This window comes from Vulpes lagopus, chromosome 2 (assembly GCF_018345385.1).
Source record: "Vulpes lagopus strain Blue_001 chromosome 2, ASM1834538v1, whole genome shotgun sequence".
NCBI classification, from domain to species: domain Eukaryota; kingdom Metazoa; phylum Chordata; class Mammalia; order Carnivora; family Canidae; genus Vulpes; species Vulpes lagopus.
This window is the reverse complement of record NC_054825.1, coordinates 50,005,184-50,024,436: the sequence shown is the minus strand read 5'-3', so window position 1 is coordinate 50,024,436 and position 19,253 is coordinate 50,005,184. Positions and strand designations below refer to the sequence as shown.

The 19,253-nt window shown below is 38.5% G+C and overlaps 1 protein-coding gene across 7 annotated transcripts in view; it reads left to right on the top strand.

The window, feature by feature from the left end:
• MAP2K5 (mitogen-activated protein kinase kinase 5) overlaps nucleotides 1-19,253 on the top strand; it is a 259,087-nt gene that overhangs the window by 35,379 nt on the left and 204,455 nt on the right. For all 7 annotated transcript variants that reach the window (XM_041745524.1, XM_041745523.1, XM_041745522.1 and 4 more), the window contains 4 exons: nucleotides 2,874-2,943; nucleotides 7,440-7,480; nucleotides 8,439-8,506; nucleotides 14,896-14,944. In XM_041745524.1, coding sequence (XP_041601458.1) covers nucleotides 2,874-2,943; nucleotides 7,440-7,480; nucleotides 8,439-8,506; nucleotides 14,896-14,944 — 228 coding nt within the window. The remainder of the gene's footprint in view (nucleotides 1-2,873; nucleotides 2,944-7,439; nucleotides 7,481-8,438; nucleotides 8,507-14,895; nucleotides 14,945-19,253) is intronic.

Below are 19,253 nucleotides of genomic sequence, written 5' to 3'. Positions count from 1 at the left end.
CCCAGGATTGAGTCCCACATCAGGCTCCCTGCATGGAGCCTGCTTCTCCCTCTGCCTGTGTCTCTGCTTCTCTCTCTCTCTGTATCTCTCATGAATAAATAAATAAAATCTTAAAAATAAATAAATAAAAGGAGATTTCTAAAAACTAAGAGACTACCCAGATCTAGAAAGAGCTTGCTCTGTAGCTTTGGGACTAGCCTCTTTCCCTCAGGTGAGTCACATGGCACTCCTCTAGCCATGTGGCACAGCCAGTGTTTCTTCGCAGAGCTCATGTGCTGGGGAATGACCAGTACTCAGATTCCTACACTGCGGTCTTCTAATTCCCCCAAGTGCCTTGCTTGTCTTACTGGATGACACAGGCCCACGGCCTGCAAGGATTGCTCTGTGCCAGTAGGTATGCATGGCCCCACGCTGTATCCTTATTCCTTAAAAAAAGCTACATATGCAGCAGCCTGAGCTCTTGGGCTTGGGGCCTCATTGGCAGCCATCCAGTCCTCACATGGCCTACTCTTCAGACTCAGTTGCCTACAGTGGACCCAGACCATGGGTTTAATTACCAGTGTCTTTCTGATGATGTCTTTGCTGTATGGATCACAAGAGTCTCTGTTAATACAGAGATGAAACCCAGTATTTCAGTGGGGAAAAAAAAATGTCTCTTGGATTTGGAAGTATTATAGAAAACAAAAAACAAATGCAACTGCTTGCTTTAGAAATACTGGCAAGTGCACACAATATCATTATTGTGACTGTTAATTGTAGCATAAAGAGATGGTTATAGATGGCTAAAAATTTTGTACAATGATTATAAAAGCATATATAGTTTGCCAGTTGATTTGGCACAGATCTGAAATGAAAAGGAAACCATATTTATTTATTTATTTTGTGAAGTAAATAAATAAAGTTGGAAAACAGGTCAATTTCATGCATGCAAGGTTTTATAGTAGGAAAAAAATGCATTGCACCTGTTCTGACCCTTTACATTTGAGGTTATTTGTTTTCAAACTTGACCCCAAGCTCCAGTTTCAGACAACCCTGTAATTAATTTGTTAGATAAAGCATAAGGATATTTTATTTGTTTTGATTTCTAGGACGGTGGTGAAGTAGTACCTATTGTACATAGCAGTTAATTAAAGAAAAGCATTAACTATAGGAGAACAGCACCACTGCTGTTGTCTTGTATCAGTATAAGAAGGCAGTAATGTTTTTGACAGCCACTGATTGGAAAGTTGCTTGCAGCCTTCCAGAACCAGGGGGGTACATGCTGTGGATCAATAACCAGCAAATTTCCCATTAAAAAGGATACCTGAGCAATGTTCCAAATAGCCACTGGCATCTTAATTTTCCATGGAAACCTCGAATACTTGTGTGCTGAGGACAAGTCATTTTCGGACAATTTTTCCAGACTACTTGTTAACAGTTATTGCCGTCCCAAAAGGTTGACAGCTTACATGATGGATATTTCATTTACTTGTCATCACTGTTTGAGTAATGGCGAGCGGTATATTTCTGAGATTTTAAGGAATATAGTCTCCTGAAAGACATTCAGCTTAGTATGTATTCCAGAGTGTATGTCACACATGTTTATGCCGTATGCATATAGGCTGTTACGTCCATAGAAGGAGAGGATCGGCGTCCTTTACAGTTTGGAAGCCCTTGGAGAGCAAGGTACACTTGTATCAGTCCATAGCTATCAGAAATCCACTTTATCTGTTCTTAGGACAAAGGGCCTTAGATTGTTAACTTGTGATTCCCAAGATGATGTAGAATTACATAGCTCCCCTTTATTTCTAAAAACAAAAACAAAAACCTTGAGTTTGCAATATGCATAAAAGCATTAGGAAGATGTATGTCTGTATCTTCTAAAAAAGACTTCTTAGGAAAGTCAGCAAGTAATGATTATCAAGGAAGAATTTCCAAAAAAGTGGCAGTTACATAATATGTGTCTGTTTTAAATTAGATACAGCAAGAGTTAAAAGGAGAGATCTGCTCTGTGTGTGACAACCCCTCAAAACACAAAATCGGTGGTTTCTGTTGTTGATATTTTTCCGCCATGAGCATCACTTTGTCGTTTGCCAAATGTTAAAAGAAGTGAGGGCACAGAAGCCATCTCTAGGTTAGGCGGACATATATTCACCAATTAGCAAATTAAGGAAAAACAGGTATCAGACCGTAATACAACCTGGTGATTGAATTTGTGTTTATGAAGGAGTATGAAAGCTTTTTCATTTGGAACTTTATTTTTGGTGCCCAGAATTTTAAAGTGAAATGTACTCTATACTATTTACAGATAGACTTTATACTATTTATAAAAGTGAAGCATAAAAGATGTTTTCTTAAAACTGAGCTTTTTATCATATTAATCCTGTCATGTTTGGATGAATCATGTCTTGTTTGCTTGAGCACAGTTTCTATGGTTTAGATTTCCATTATCTGTACCCTTTATACACAAATATGTGTAATGTTTGATCTACTATCTGGCACATAGGTCCGAGCTAAATGTGAAGTGTCTTCATTTTGCTTTGCAAAACCCAGAGAAAAGAACAAGAGGCAATTTGAGAGATTTCCCCTAAAAAGCTTTGTGTCATTTTTGATACCTGTCATTTTCAAAATATTTCTAGAGATTAAATGCTAAATTCTTAATCAACATTTTTACTTTTAAAGATAAATGACAGTGTGGAGGATAACATTATACTGGACTTTCAATCCTGAATATTCATTATAGCCATTTTTATGTGCAAATAGGAAAAAGTATTCTTGAGGCTGATATGTATATACCAGCAATTTACAAAAGTACTATGAATTAAACAACCCATAAGTGTCTGTTCCAGTATTCATACATTACTGAGTAATCTCTTTCTATAATCTCTTTGCAGTATTATTCCACAGTAATGGAACAGCAAGTAAATGGACAGTTAATAGAGCCTCTGCAGATATTTCCAAGAGGTAATGTTGAACAAATTCTAATCAACAATGATTATTTCAGTAAACTGTTTCATCAACAGTTATGTTTTCCAAAGGTTTAAATGCACATAACATGATGTTTAGCTCTTAATTTGAAAAAACAAAGAAGTATTCATTATCGTGGGGATTGCAGGCTGTATTATAGTTATGGCAGATAAAATATCTAATTTACTAGAGTAAATTAAACTAACTAGATTGTTTTTTGTTTTTGAAGTACATACTTACATTCGCTTAAAGAACTCTTTGGGGGTCCACATGGTTTCTAAACCAAAGCAAATGAATGACTTTAATTTCAGATATTTATAAATTGTGGCTCATGATGGTAGCCAAAGCTGCTGTTGAGGAGAAAGCTTTCAGCTGGTACAGAAGTGAAGCTTTACTGCAGGTTTTTAGGAGAGAATTTATAATGTTTGGTGCTTGGTTTTGGGGGATGGCATTTTCCAGATAACAGAAAAATCTTCATAAATGGGAATTTAATTGTTATGTTTCCAAAAATATTAGCTGATGAGGGTAAGCATTGGTGAATCACCTAGTCAAATAATATTCCTTTTCCAATTTAGATTGGTAGAACTAGCATTGTATCAGATACAATTGATCAGCTGTAATATAAATGTTCCCTCAAAATTTGAAGAATAGGAAAAAAGAACAGTTTAATTAACCACTTAATATAAATCATCAAGTCTTTCCCCCACTATACTTTGCCCTACTTGGAATTAATATTTTCTAATTGATGGAGCAGATAAGGAAATGCTGTAACTTTTTTAGAAGTAACTTAATTGAAATCATTAAAAGTTAAGCTTATCTTTGTTAACTGATACTGTACAAATAATCATGATACGGGTTTTTCAATTAAACATTCTAGACTTTCATTACCTGTAACTCTCTGAAGTTGAGTGGCTCAATTAACCAGTAGACTCTTATTTACACCGATCAAGTCTCCAAAGGCAGCCGACTCAGCCAGCCCACAGGAAGGTCTGGGTTCAAGAGTTATACCTTTGTAGCATGAAGGTGGGCAGTGGGATTGGGAGTACTTCGTACATTATTAATAATAATGTATTAAAGAGCTAAGTGAGTAAATGAAATTGAGCTATTGATAGTGTGACTGAAACAAAAATTATGATTAATCCACTTCTGTTGTATCTCAAGACTGAAAACTAAAATAGAAAAAGCAGAAAGAAAAGCAGATGTTGGGGATCCCTGGGTGGCGCAGTGGTTTGGCGCCTGCCTTTGGCCCAGGGCGCGATCCTGGAGACCCGGGATCGAGTCCCACGTCGGGCTCCCGGTGCATGGAGCCTGCTTCTCCCTCCGCCTGTGTCTCTGCCTCTCTCTCTCTCTCTGTGACTATCATAAATAAATAAAAAATTAAAAAAAAAAAAAAAAAAAAAAAAAAAAAAAAAAAAAGAAAAGCAGATGTTGCCATTTCTGTGCATAGGCCAGTAACAAGGGATGCAGATCATTTCTTGTTATCTTCTGTGACGGGAGAATTTGGGCAAGTTTCAAAATTATTTCTCCACAAAGAATACTTTTTTTACCTGCTGAAAATTTCCATTCACTGTTTCCCTACTTGACTTTATCACTGTTGTTGTAGCAAACTCTAGTACGGTGACCTGGAAAGTTCTGATGCTGTGGGTCTTTGTGGTAACAGCCCCCATCCCCCCAAGATTTAGTTCTCTTCATCCAAAATCTAAGTTTCGTTTTTTTTCTTTTATTTTGTGCTACCAGTCCTTGGCAGTCTTCTTGTCTACACCATTGTGCTGCCTCTCATGGTGTTAACAACTGTTTTTAGACATCTGCTCTGTAGGCACTAATATTGCTTTAAATGTTATCATTTCTCATTCTCTTGACATTTCTGCCTATTAAGCATTATCGATTCCATGTATAGATGAGAATATGCAGGTTCAGAGAGGTTAAGTAACTTCAGAGTACATAGCAGCCCATAAGTGGTTAGAGTAAGTTATTCTCAATATTCTTTGAGTAAGAATTTTGTTCAAATTATAATTTGCTTAAAATGGAAGGGCATATAAATGAAAATATTCATGGAATGTGATGGGGATAGTCTGGAGGGGGGTTGGTAGGAGTATAGAGAACAGTATTATAGGGAGAAGATACTTAAGACAGTACGTGAGATGTGATCATCACATGTAGTCCTAACACAGACCTGTTAGGCTCCAATAAATCATTAAATAAAGTTCTTTCAAGCCAGATTTGAATTTTTTAAAATATGAGACTCAGTCTCCCTGTCTCTGTGGTTTCTTGGATGTTATTGCATAACATCCATTTTTATTTTATTTATTTATTCATTTTTAAAAATTTTTTTCAAAAAATTTTATTTATTGGAGACAGAGAGAGCAAGCCAGCACAAGCAAGGGAGAAGGGGTAGAGGCAGAGGGAGAGGGAGAGGGAGAGAAGCAGATTCCCGGCTGAGTGTGGAGCCCAACGCAGGTCTCCATCTTACAACCCTGAGATCATGACCTGAGCAGAAATCAAGAGTCAGATGCTCAACTGACTGAGCCACCCAGGCACCTCTGTAAAACTGATTTTAGTTTTCTGTAGTCTTGCTCTTTGCTTATTTACCTATATTTTATAAATGAGATTAATACAAACTTATACAAGGATATAGACATATTGGGTAGATTACCTGGGTTAATACATGTTTGGTCAGAGGCTCCCAGACCTTAGTTTCTTTGGTCAGGCCCTATGCTAAAAAGAATTTCTAGAGTGAACTAGTGAGAAAGAGCAGAGAAGACAATTTTGTTCTAACATCAGGTGTTCTCATTCCAAATAAGATTACACTTGCCTTGTATGGTAACTCCCAGCTCATGGCTGTGCTCTCTGTAGTTAAAAGATACGTTACATATTAATAAGTATGAAAAATTACTAGTTTTATGTAACTTTTAACTGCATAACTTTAGGAAATGCGAGGTTAGTGGGTTTTTTTTTGAATACTGTTTAGATTTCCAGTCATAAAGGTTTGAGAAGCCAATTGAGTAAAGAGGCAGATGTTTTAAGGTAAGAGGTAGTAAGACTTGATACCTGTCTCTAATTCCTTAGTTAGTCACTTTCTTATTAAATGAAGTTCAGGGGATCACTGGGTGTCTCAGCCAGTTGAGCATCTTTGCGCCTTTGGCCCAGGGCACCATCCTGGAGTCCCGGGATCGAGTCCCACATTGGGCTCCCGGCATGGAGCCTGTTTCTCCCTCCTCCTGTGTCTCTGCCTCTTTCTCTCTCTCTGTCTATCACAAATAAAAATAAATAAATACATCTTTTAAAAAAATAAAATAAAATAAATGAAGTTCAGGAACGTACTGGGTACTTAAGTATAAATACTGTGAAGTGTTGTCTTAGGAAGTATTTAATGGTCCCTCAAGGACCAGGCATCAAATGTATGTGACTTTTGTTTTGTTCAAAAACTTAATTTCCATTTTATGGAAAGAAGTTTGAATCTAATTTTAATGTATTTTTGGAAAAACAAAAGTTCTTTATTAAGGTTTAGATATATTTTCTAGGAAAATAACAATAAACTTGAATATACTCAAAATATACAAAATTAAAGCAACAACTAATTAAAGCAAAATTAAAGTGGCTCAGACCGCTCTGTATTTATTATCCACATCTTCTCATTATTAAACTGCTTTTCTTTTTGTCAGAAACAGACGAAGAATTGAGGAGAGGAGAAAAAAAATAAAATGTATCCTTCCCCAAACAATCAATCAAAATTGACAGCCCTTTAACATACAATATGTAGGGCACTGTAGTTTTCAGATGGAAGCAGCCTATAAAATGGGTAGGACACACTTGTATTTTTAACATTTGATGAAGAAGCATTTGCTGAATTGGAAAAGTACTACCCTGTAACTCAGGGTGATGTCCGGAAATTAATATTATTTTTCCTGACTGGCACTGCTTTATCTTTAGATTTAAATACTAGAGGATGTCAAAATTTGAAAAAAAAAAAAAGTAAAATTAATGCTATCATTGTATTTTAATAAATTTGACTACTTATTGCTGTGCAAACTGGTATTCAAACTTGAATATTCCATTTTAGATTCTCTAGCCATCTTTCTGGCATTAAAAGACCCTTTTCTCCCTACCCCTCTCCCCCCAAACCTAGCTATTTTCAAAGTAGTTTAAGTGATAGCAGATATACAATGTAATAGAGTTGAGGAAAGATTGCAGAAATTTGAATTATGAAAGGAATCTAATCATTTTAGCTCAGTTAACTTGATTTTTATATGTTTTAAGCAGAAATTGGAATTTATATGAGGTGGTGTCAGAAAGCTCTTTGCATTTATAAATGCTCACTCCTGCAAGTTAAAAACCCTGGTTCATAATTCCCACTTTGGGTCTTGGGAGCCACTTTTCAATCATTTCTCTCTGCTAATTTTGGTGTCACCCTCATTTCTTTTTAAACGATTCATTTTGAGCAAATTTGTAAATGGCCCTGATGTGTTCTACAATTTAGTCAATTACTGTTTCAGCCTGCAAGCCTCCTGGGGAACGGAACATACATGGCCTGAAGGTACGAATTTCAATAATTGTTTCAGTAAAGTTAGATGGATTTGTAATGCTGTGTTCCACTTATTGAAATGTCAAATAAAACTGCACTTTCTCAAGCTCTGACAAGCGATTCTTTTTTTTTTTTTTTTTTTTTAAACAGGATGTGGAGGGGGATTCATTTGTAGTATTTGCTCAGTATGTGTACATATTTGGATCGAAGGGTTTTGGTGCCATATTTTTTTATTATTTGGAATTTTTGGTTGGTCCATTTCTTCAGGATGACTCTAGGTATATTGTCCACAAAGATTTATTTGGATGAAAATACAGACTTCAATTCAGTGATTAATTAAGCACATAAGCATATTGCACACAGAATACCCTCCTCTTCTTTTGACATATTTATGTTAGAATCATATATCGATTTAATGTCTTTTCCTTGTTCTGTGTCTTTTGAATTCTGGATTTCTGCTTACAGCTTTACATTTGAAAGAAAAGCTGGCTATTGTATTAGATTCAAGCATTTTATAATTAATTATTTGGGCCTCATTTTTCAGTGAATAAGAAACATTCTACAGTGTTCTGTTTGGCTTTACATTTGGAAGGGTGTGAAAACTTGAGGTTCACCACTAACCTCTGAATGTATTCTTTATGTTCTTTTTTTGAACATACTGTTTTGTATATGAAACAAAACAAAGCAGTGAATTGAATTCAGTTCTAGATGGTGATTGAAAATTTCCCATTTATCTCTTCTTTGTTCAATGCTGTTTAAGTATTTGAATAATGACAGGAAAAGTGTATTATGTAATATACGGGTTGTACAGTTCTGTAACCTATATACTGAATAGACTCCAACTGTAGGTCTATCTAGCAACAAGCTAATTAACCTTCATAGTGAAATGAGAAATTTGTGGCAAATTATAGGTTAATTGGAACTGTGTCCTCAGAACACAAGACTGATGGAGATTCTTTCTTCCTTGTAGGTGAATACCCGAGCTGGACCCTCTCAACACGGCAGCCCAGCAGTCTCTGATTCACTTCCAAGCAATAGGTGAGGGCAAGCAAGTGAAGTGTGCCCATGAGCATGCTGATCTGCAGATTGGGGGTGGGGAAGAGGCCCATGGGATGACCCTTCTTTTCTGAAAGACCAGATGAATGCATATATGGCTAAGAAGAAATTTGACCAGTTGAGTCACCATAACTACGTGTTGACTAGAGAGAAAGAGCCTTACTGAGAAAGATGGAACGAGGTATTTTCAGCTATTAATTTTGATCTATAGAATGGTACTCCTTCAGTCTCCAACTTATACAGAAAAATCAGTGCCTTTGACCTCAGTGCCATTTATGCCTTGATGATCTGGTTCATAAATTGTATTAGGCTCATTATTTTTTTCTTGCTTGCCTATCTTTTGGCAGTATTGTTATCCCCTGACATTTTTACTAGAAAGAGGCAAGGAAAGAGTGAAGGAGTAAAATTTAGATGGACCAGCCACGTTGTTCTTTTTGTATCTTTGGTCATATGAAGATTGATGCTATTTATAGAAGGAAGATAATCTTCATTAATTCATGCTAACAGTGCCCTGACACTGGCATGAGGATACTAAATAAAGACGTGAGAGCCTTTTCACAGTGTTCTTCTGATAGGCCTAAAATCTTATTTCCAGATTTTCATGGTCCTCAAGTAAGAAGGAGCAACCTGCTTAAGCTGATAGAATTCTGAGTCATCCTAGTTATACGTGTGGTTATTCAGCCAGTAAGCTTCCCTACTGTGCCTGAAGATGACACTGTGGAGGTGATGCTCTGTATGTATGTATTCACACTGGTGACTGAAAAGCCAGCATCGAGCTACCCTTCCATTCTGTGTCCAGGTTCTTCTGGTTTTGGAGCTGTAACCAATATTGCCTTTTATTGGCTGAGATGTAGTTTGGGTTTCTCCTCTTCCTTCCCTACTCCTCCTTAACCCAGAGTCTTCATTCTTTTTGCCACAGGGCTTTACTGTAGATAATTTAAAGTCTAGCCTTCTGACTCTCTTTTTACTCTACTGTCCCCCGCCCCCCCTCCGCCTCCACCCAAAGTCACTTCCTTGATTGCTTTATTGTAGTGTCAGGATATCTACACACCAGCTTTCTTGGGGTGAACGCACGACTTTTAGAGTGTTTCCCACTTAAGCAATTTATTCTGTCTTCAAGTACACTTAGCCTGATTATTCATCGGAGGTGCATCTGTCCTTGTGGGCACAAGGAGTAGGTCTCTTAGTCCTCATTTGAGAGCTTGACCCTGGCCCAGCAGTGTGGAGACACTGGGCTGAGAGTCACTTGTTACATTCAGTTCAAAGAAGGCCAGGCATTTCATTTTTACCACTACTTTCAGAAAAGTTGTTACTCACCCAGATTCACCATGAGCCTTGAGGAGAAACCAGGTCTTTCCCTGGTATCTTAGGTCCCATTTCATCATAGTATAAAAAGCAGGATAGAGTTGAAAAAAAATGGTAAGGCAGAGATGGGGCAGGATAACTTTTTAGTTCTCTGAGATTTAGCACTTACAGCGTGAATAAATTAGCTTGGTTTTTAAAGAATGACTGTGTATATTCACTGAGTGTCATAAAATTTCCAGGTTGGACAGAAATTTGGAAACTGTCTGATCTAGTAGTTCTCGGCCCTTTGGTATAGCATCTTTGCTTACCTGTGTGACAGCCTCCCAGCTAGCGATGGTGGCTTCCTCCGGTAGGGACTTCTGTTATGGGAGGAACGCAGTTTGAAGGAGACCTATCATAGATTTTAATATACCACCCCAGGTTGGCCATGTTCTATGTCCCTTGTTGACAATTAACCAAAAGTATTTATTGAGTGCCACTTATTATGTGCTGTCCTATGCACGAGAAATACAATGTGGTCTGCCTGTACAGCTTGCTATCTAATGGATATACAGAAAAAATATATACAATCACACCTTATAATTAGTGTTTTAAAGGGAGTAAGCAGGTTTTGAAGTAAGCAGGTTTTGAACATATTCCTGCCCAGAAAACTGGGCATTTAGACAGCCTGCTCAGGGACTCATTCTTGGGAGGAGAGTGACATTCTGTTGAGGCCTGCAGGAGGGTAAGGGCCAGCAGAGGGCATTTAAGAGGGAGCGGGGAGCATCGGGGAAGGCCCTATGGTGGAAAAGGAGCACACCGTGTTCATAAGCAGGCCAGTCTGATTGGAGTGAAGGGGGTGGTGTGGAGAGATGGGGGCAGGGAGGAGAACATTGGAGTGACAGGCGAGAAGGAGGTAGACCGGAGCTGGATCAGCAGGGCCTTAAGTTTGAGTTTTCCTCTTGGTGTATTGGCATTGGTGAGCCATCAGATGGTTTTCAGGAGTCCTGTGGCCAGCTCTGTTTATAAAACACCCTCTGCTGTGGGGAATGAGTGGAGAAGCACCCATCTTACCCTGCTCTGTTTTGGTGCTTGATTCCCCACAACCTTGCCAAATGGTCACCCAGGCTCTTCCTGAATATGCCTTGCAGCATGAATGCACTTTATTCGCCATGGCAGCCTGTCCATTTTCACATAGCTCTGTCTTCGAACTTTCTTTGTCACGAGCTGAGATTGGTCCCTCTTTAGGACCCACTCATAAAGATTTCGTTTGGCCCTCAGAGCACAGCTGTTCCCTTTCCTAGGTCGCTCTTCCCGTCATCTTCCCTGCAGATGTACTTCTATAGATTTCTTGTCTTAGCAGATTTTCCCACACTTACCTGGTTGCTAACTTGCTGGGCATCCTTCACTGCCTCCTGGGCCTCCCTCAATGCCACATCAGTCCCTATATCTGTCCCTTCCGAGTCACTCTGGAGTCCGTCCACTTGTCAGCAGCCTGTCGCTGCCGAAGCAGTTGGGGCTCTGGGGATTGCTGTGGCAGACATCTGCTGGCTTCCTCCTCCAGTCTTGCTCTGTGCAGTCCCTCCCCATACCATGGCCAGGGGGATCTTACTGACACTCACTCTGAGCCCATCATTCCCCCTTTACAGCTGCTCATTGCACTTCAAAACCTTCAGGACAGTGTATAGCCTTGGCTGCAATGGAGCAGTGGCCTTTCACATGTAGGCCTCTGCCCTCTTTGCCCCTTCCTACCTGACATTCTAGCTTTGCTGATGAATGTGTGGTGCCCTCAGTGAATCATGCTTTCTCTTACTCCTGGCCCTTCCTGCTTTCCTCCTTTTTTGTCCCCTCCTTCATATTCAGTCTGGCCAGTCTCGGTCATCTTTGAGGAAACAAGCTATTATCGTCTTCTGATGATTGCCCACCTCCTACTGTATACCAGGTGCCCACTCTATGAATTTCCCTAATCCCCTGGTGCCTGCTTTTACTGTGGCAGTTAGCACGTTGTGTGTTACAATCACTTCTGTCCCCCAATAGATTCTGTACTCTTTGAGGGCAGTGACTGTAGCATATTCATTATTGAATTCCCAATTCCCAGTGTGATACTTGCCACATAGGAGATAGTCAATAATGCTTGAATGAATGAGTGGATGAACAAATTTATATTCCCTCTAACTCTTGTCTCTGAATTAAATTCTCCCAAACTCATTCAAGCCTTTCCGATACATTATTTCTAGTCCCCTCACCCATTTCCTCTTCTTTAGATGTCTCAATGTCCCTCTTAAAGTATCATACCAAGGTTACAATAACATCACATTTAAATTTAAAATGTTTTAAAAAGTGATTTTTGGATAGCCCAAGTCACTGTGATCATTAACGATAAACAAAATATTGAGTAAATTGAGGAACAAGAAAATTGCCAGAATTTTTTCTTTTAGTGCGACCAAGTGGTAGTCAGACATTGTTATAATGAATGAAATCAGCATTCTCCTGTTACTCTCAAAGCATGAATCAGTTTTTGCCTTAGGTGGATGACTGTTTATTAAACTGAGTTTACTAAGCCACATGGTGTTGCTAGGCCATAATTACTGAATTCAAGTCCCACTGCCAATTCAGGGCCTTTCCTAAATATTGTGGCTTTCTCCTTCTGTAAAATCAAGATGATTAAACTTTTCATCTATCTATCTCCAGTGTTAGGAAGATTGATGAAACTGTATTAAGGAATCACATTTTGTTTCTTGGATGAAAGATGTTTTGTAAATGCAATGAATCAAAATGTTATTGTTTCAAGTTGTATGACATTATGGAGTATCTGTGGAGAAACCTTGCCTTGGCATTGTTTGGTTATTTCTAATTTTACAATAGTTGTAACTGTTAAATTGGGAGTCATCTGTGGGAATACAAGGGTCTAAATATTTCCCAGGATAAAAAAGTATGTGTGTATGTGTGTGTGTGTGTGTGTGTGTGTGTGTGTAAGAGAGACAGACTGAGGAGGCTTGAGCCCTAGTTTCCTTGATAAATTATTCCCACAGGGCTATAGTTGCTGTGAGGATTAAATCAGGATAATAAGCAATAGCATTAAGCACCATGCCTGGCACATGGTATCATCCAGTAAATGATAGCTGTTATTATTATTTTCTTAACTGGATTGATTTTGGCAGTTTATTTTTTGATATTTGTTTCTACTTTGGTCTTATTCTACAAAATTCTTTTTTTAAACTATTTATTTATTTATTTATTTATTTGAGAGAGAGAGATAAAAACAGAGAGAATCGGGGGATAGGGGCAGAGGGAGAGGGAAGAGCAGATTCCACACTGAGCAGAAAACCCATCCCAGGGTTGGATCCCAGGACCCCAAGATCATGACCCCAGCTGAAGGCAGCCTCTTAACCAACTGAGCCACCCAGGCACCCCTCATTCTACAGAATTCTTAACTGCCACTTCAGGATGTGAATTCTTAGACTTGGGAGGACCTTATTGAAGTTTAGAATCCTTGGTTGAGGGCATGTTTTATAAAATCTGGAGAAAGCAGGGACTGAGGCTCCATAGTCTGTGTTTGACCATAGCAGAAGTTTAAGAAGTATTTAGGAAGAAGAATAATCGTAACTTGAAATAGCAAGTGTGGTCAAACTCGAAGTCTGCGGTCTTTCTCAAATATAACTTACTAAAGGTACCAAATGAATGTGTGTGTATGTGTGTCTGTGACGGCCGTATAATAAATCACAACCAAAGCCACAACCTCCATTTGCCGAACACTTAGCACACACCAAGTCACTGGGAAAGGGCATATATAGAGGAGATAAAGATGTGGTTTGTGTTCTTGGGGATCTTCCAGTCTTAAGGGACGGTGTAATGGAAAGAAAAGCATCTATGCAGGTAACTTAACACAAGGGGGGAGAGTTAATTTGGTAGTTGCGTAGAGGGTTTGAGTAGATAAAGAATAGAGTTAACAAGCTTTAAATTTCCAATGAGAACATTGATGAGATGAGGTGCTATTTTGTACCTCACTCTACTGAGTGGATATCTTTGGGTCTAACTCATTATAAAGCTAGAAGGACTTCAGAGCACCCCCTGGCCACTTTTCCTAAATTTATTCCATAAGTGTTTACATAACCATAGATGTCCAAAGGAAGAGCATTTTCATATTTCTTAATGAACTCCGGAAGCTGGATCTCCCACTTATAGTACAGAAAAGGAAAGAAAGCAGCAGAAATTTATTTAGTATCTACTATATGCATGAGCTTTTTGTAATATTTAATTTTCTTGATTACCCTTTAATGTTGCTATTTCCCCAATTTTACAGAAAGGAAATTGTAGTTCAGAGAGGATAAGTAACGGACTCGTTCCAGATCGCACAGCTAGAGAGTCCCAGAATTGATTTCTGCTTCACATTTGCTTCTCAGCAAGCTGAATTGTAACTCTTAACTCTTAACTGTAATAAAAGATCAGGACTTAAACTGTTTTATCTTTTGAAGTTCTATTTTCTTGTTTCTGTGAACATACAAAGAATGCATCATTAAGTACTTTGTATTTAGCAGATGACAGAGTCCACATAAAATAGCCGCTGAAAGGCTACCCAAAGGCAGCGGGACTAATAGCCAAAAAAGGTCACTGAAGTCATCCATAAGGTAGTCTAGCCTCATTGTGACTGTAGACTTCTTTATGGCTTTAGAGATTCAGGTTTTTTATTTATAACTTTGCCATTTGGCCAGTTAATTCCAAAAAAAAAAAATTATGTAGGAAGAAGGTTGTGAAGAGTGTAGTCCATGTCTATACCTAAAACAAAGTATTTTAGTGTGGAATTCTTTTTTTTTTTTTTTTTTTTTTAAAGATTTTATTTATTTATTCATGATAGTCAGACAGAGAGAGAGAGAGAGAGAGAGGCAGAGACACAGGCAGAGGGAGAAGCAGGCTCCATGCACCGGGAGCCTGACGTGGGATTCGATCCCGGGTCTCCAGGATCGCGCCCTGGGCCAAAGGCAGGCGCCAAACCGCTGCGCCACCCAGGGATCCCTTAGTGTGGAATTCTGAGTGGTGTTCCAAGGTGTCTTTAGTCTTGCCATTAAAAATCATGTCTTCCTTTTCAGCTTAAAGAAGTCTTCTGCTGAACTGAAAAAAATATTAGCCAATGGCCAGGTAGGTATCATGACATATTAAAATTTTCTCATAGCTGTAACTTGTTACTGCCCAGTTTTTGTATCCATAAACTTAATATACAGATAAAGAGCCTGTGAATGGCTTCTTGTCATAAATGAATTACAATGGCTTAATTTGATTGGCAGAACAATTTGCAGCACGTTTTTCAAACTGTGCTAATGGGTTTCGCTCCCAGCAGATTGAAGTACCATGCACACACCCTGCTGCCATCTCAGTCTAAAAAAAGTTAATCAGTTCTGAACAAGTGTGTCAACCCATGGGTTGTTGAAATGGCCCTGCATCGGGAGGTGACTGCTGCTTTCATTATCTTTGAGGAGAAAAGGAAGAACTGTTACTTTCTTACCTTGGCTCCTTCTTTTGTCCTGAAAGGAATACTGGCGTTTTAGGGAGACACAGTAACAGCAGACCTTTGGCATTTAAAATTGTTTGGCTTGAGAAGCCCTTGGTTTGGTTTGCCTGGTGGACTGGCCATCCTGAAGCTGAATGACCTCACCCAGCCAGTGAGGGACAAACGGGCCTGCAGGCCAGTTATTTCTCACTAATTTTGATTCAAGTAAATGGACACATCTGAAATATTATAGTGCTTTTAAACATACACTGGCAAATTAAGCTACCTACAGGGTCCTCGATTCTTCAATAGCAACATAAATGCGTTTTAATGTTTGTTATAGAGGAAGCCCTTTGATAGCCTTGGAGGCAGGCGCCTGTCCATTGCGATCAAGCCTGCCTATTAGGCTCTATTGACTGAGACATCTGTGTCACTGCAAATAAAAGACTCTTATTGATTTTCTTAACTGCTGTTCACTTCCCGTCCATGTTTCGAAGGCTGAAATCTTAATTATCTCAGATGCTTATTCAGTGCCTTCACACGCTGACCTCTCCAAGGCTCATTGGCATTTCATGAATCAAGTACTTGTAGTGGAGCCCGTCAAGAAGACAAAGCTGGGTCCTCATGCTTGTCCTTTAATATCACCTGTAACTTTGTGGCCTAATAGATGTGCATGACTTACAACAGTGACTGTAGGGTAGTGCTTCTGAAAGCCTACTTCCTTAGCGCACAGTCTCTTGAATACAGTTAGAAAAAATAAGTTGATCTGGTTCCAACATTTGATCATCATCCAGAGTGTGTGAATTCTAGTCCTTAGATATTCTGTTTACAGCTAATGAGAACCTGGTGATGTGCATGTAATCTTGATGGCCGTAAAATTTAGGTAGTGTTTACCTAATACTTTTGACTTGAAGCAGCCAGAGGTTGGTTTGGATTGAGGTCTGTAAATGCGTCCTCCTAGTGCCCTGGATGTGTTCAGAGCCCGTATGAAACAAAACCTGATTGAAAGCAGCAACTTTGAGCCTAGAATATTTACTTATCTTCAACATGCTTGCATTCTGGTTACTAATTGTAACTTATGTATGAGTCACTTGCTTTCTTCAGCTGGAAAATATATTTCAAAATTGACATAAATTAAGAAGCTTTAACTACATTTGTTCAACCCAGGCAATGGAAAATAACCTGTCATAGATTCCTCTTTCAAAGATGAAAACCAGTTTATTTCCACCACAAAAAAATGAGCATTCTGAAATGTTCCTAATGTTTTGACAACAGACCTAGTACCATAAATATCTTAGTGGTCTCAGTTACGAGGTTCTCTGTGGTGGAAGATTGTTGTAACGATGATTTTTGACACTTAAAGATTGTTTATTGCCCTCCCTTGGGAATGTGATAACCCCACGTTCAACACTATGGTGTTTTCTTTCTTTCCAGGAGCAGCCTTCATTGTATTTACTTTCATTCACATGAACAAACAAAACAAAAACGCACCTTTAGAAGTCTTCCTAATACCTCCTTGTACTAATTTCTCAGTTCCTTGGTGCTATAGGATAACTAGAGAGTGAGCGAGATCGCACTGCAGTGAGGTAATGTGCGCAGCTGTGGTGTCAATAAATTTCTGGGTTGAGCACTGACACCACTTGATATGGAAGATGTAAGTCACATTTAACGATACTTTAACACTTGAGCATAGTTTTTTATTTTAGTGGTTTATGCTCTCAAGCATTAATAATGATTTGCCTTTCCACTAGCCTCCACTTAGATTTAATAAGGAATTCATATTAATCATTAAAAGAAAGGGACATGATTCTTCAAGATAATCAAATATTGACAGGTTAGAAATAGCTTTCTGCCTGGGTTCATTGATATAGGTTATGTGATATAAATATTTATTTCTTTTCTGTCACTCAGAGTAAATGCCACCAATTGATTCAGCATTGATATAGTGTCAACAGTTCATAAGAAACATTTGACTGGCTTGTGTTTTCCGATTAGTCTCTGCTCTATAAAGTGGGATTTACTAAATCTCTCCAATTGTCTGCTCATAGAGTGTGACTGCTTTCTGAAACCATTATTGCTTCGATTTGTGAAGCAAAGGTCTAGTGATAGGCCTGGTTTCTGTCAGACCTTTACATATAAAATAAGGATTAATTGAGCATTTTTATTTTAATGATTTATAAGCGATAGGTACTGATTCATCTTAACACAGGCAGACAATAAGCAAAGAATATTTTCTTTGCTGATCCATAATTGAATTCCATTTCATTTTTCTCATTAATTTCATTAATATTATATTAAATCAAGCACTTTTTAAAATTTAACATACAGTCTTTGAAATGGAGACATTGTTTTTCTTTTACCACTTAATGTTGGAGGGTTCCTTTCTTTTCCTAGCTTAAAAAAAGCCAAATCATCAGATATTTTGGGCATGTTTCATTGAGACCTATAAATCAGTACCACTGGTATGTTTTTGTGATGTGTTTTTCCCACTTCCGTTTTAGTGTCGTATCATTTCTTTAACATTGGCCCTTGATTTGAAACTGATTTAGAAATGGCCCAGTAGGTCAGCTTAAAGGATTATAAAAGTGCACAGTGACCCCAACCAAGGATGAATTACTTTGACCTTTGCATCTCTAAAGTTGTTTTTCCTCTTTTTTGTGTTTTAGATTTTGTAGGAGAGGGTTACACTATTTTCCTATTCTTGATAAATCAGGTATAAATATACTGAGAAGCTATAGTTCATATAGATCGTAGAACTAATTCTGACCCTGCTGCATGTTTGGCGCTTTTGAGAACTTCAGCTGCCTTTGGGAAAATTTGTTGTGTTTAGAAGGGTGAAAAAAAAAAAAAAAAAAAGAAGAGGAAGAAAAATATGAATTCTCCTGTAAAATTAGCTTTAAAAGTTGTATTATCACCATTATATAAAACTCTTAGATTCTTATGATTCACCTTACATCCCACACAAAGACCAAAACATAAGTGAGACTGTATGGAAGTCCACACTGCATGACACCCTCCCCTCCCCACACACGCAACCCGTGGGTTGTCCTGTCTAGTCCACGTTTCTTTCCCAGGCCCTGACTCTCCTTCAAGTGGAGCAGAGCCCAATGCCCATCATTTCTCCTGGGTCATTTGCTGTATTTCAGTTGACGTGTAATTATAACTCTAATGGCTTTTACTTCTCTCACATCTAGTATTCTCTGCCTTTTATTTGCTTTTTTTAGTCAAAACAAGGAAACAGTTATATTTAAAAATAACTCAGTATCAGGGCAGCCACAGTGGTGCAGCGGTTTAGCACCACCTGCAGCCCAGGGTGTGATCCTGGAGACCTGGGATCGAGTCCTACATCGGGCTCCCTGCATGGAGCCTGCTTGTCCCTCTGCCTGTGTCTCTGCATCTCTGTGTGTGTGTGTGTGTCTCTCATGAATAAATAAATAAAATCTTTAAAAAAAATAACTCAGTATCTCTATTGAACAAAAACTTTATTTCACCTCCTTTTTATATAAAGAGCTATGTGATCTTTGAAACATTTCTCTTCTTAAAAACAAATACCACAGCTTATGAAATTGCTTTTAACTTGTGAGTACCTTTCCTTTGGTTCTTTCCTTCCTGTGGGCCAGTGATGGGGGAGGATGTCGCCAGGACATTAGCTGCTAAGATATGGCATCGAGCAGAGACTACTGAAGGACAGAGTTCTAGCCTTGACTAGTTGTTACTGACTAGTTTTATGACCTAATTGGGCTTTGCTCTTGGAATGCTGTACAGTTCTGTGATTTTTTGTGATACTTGATCCCAACTGTAATGTTTAAATACTGTATGCTGTAGACATATAAATCCCACCTTTGTCTCAAAACGAACACTGTTCCTGTGCTTCATTTTGAAAAGTTGAATTAATATGCTATCTAAAGAAAAAAGACAACAATGTTATCAACTATTAATTGATCCCGTTAGTGATTTTTT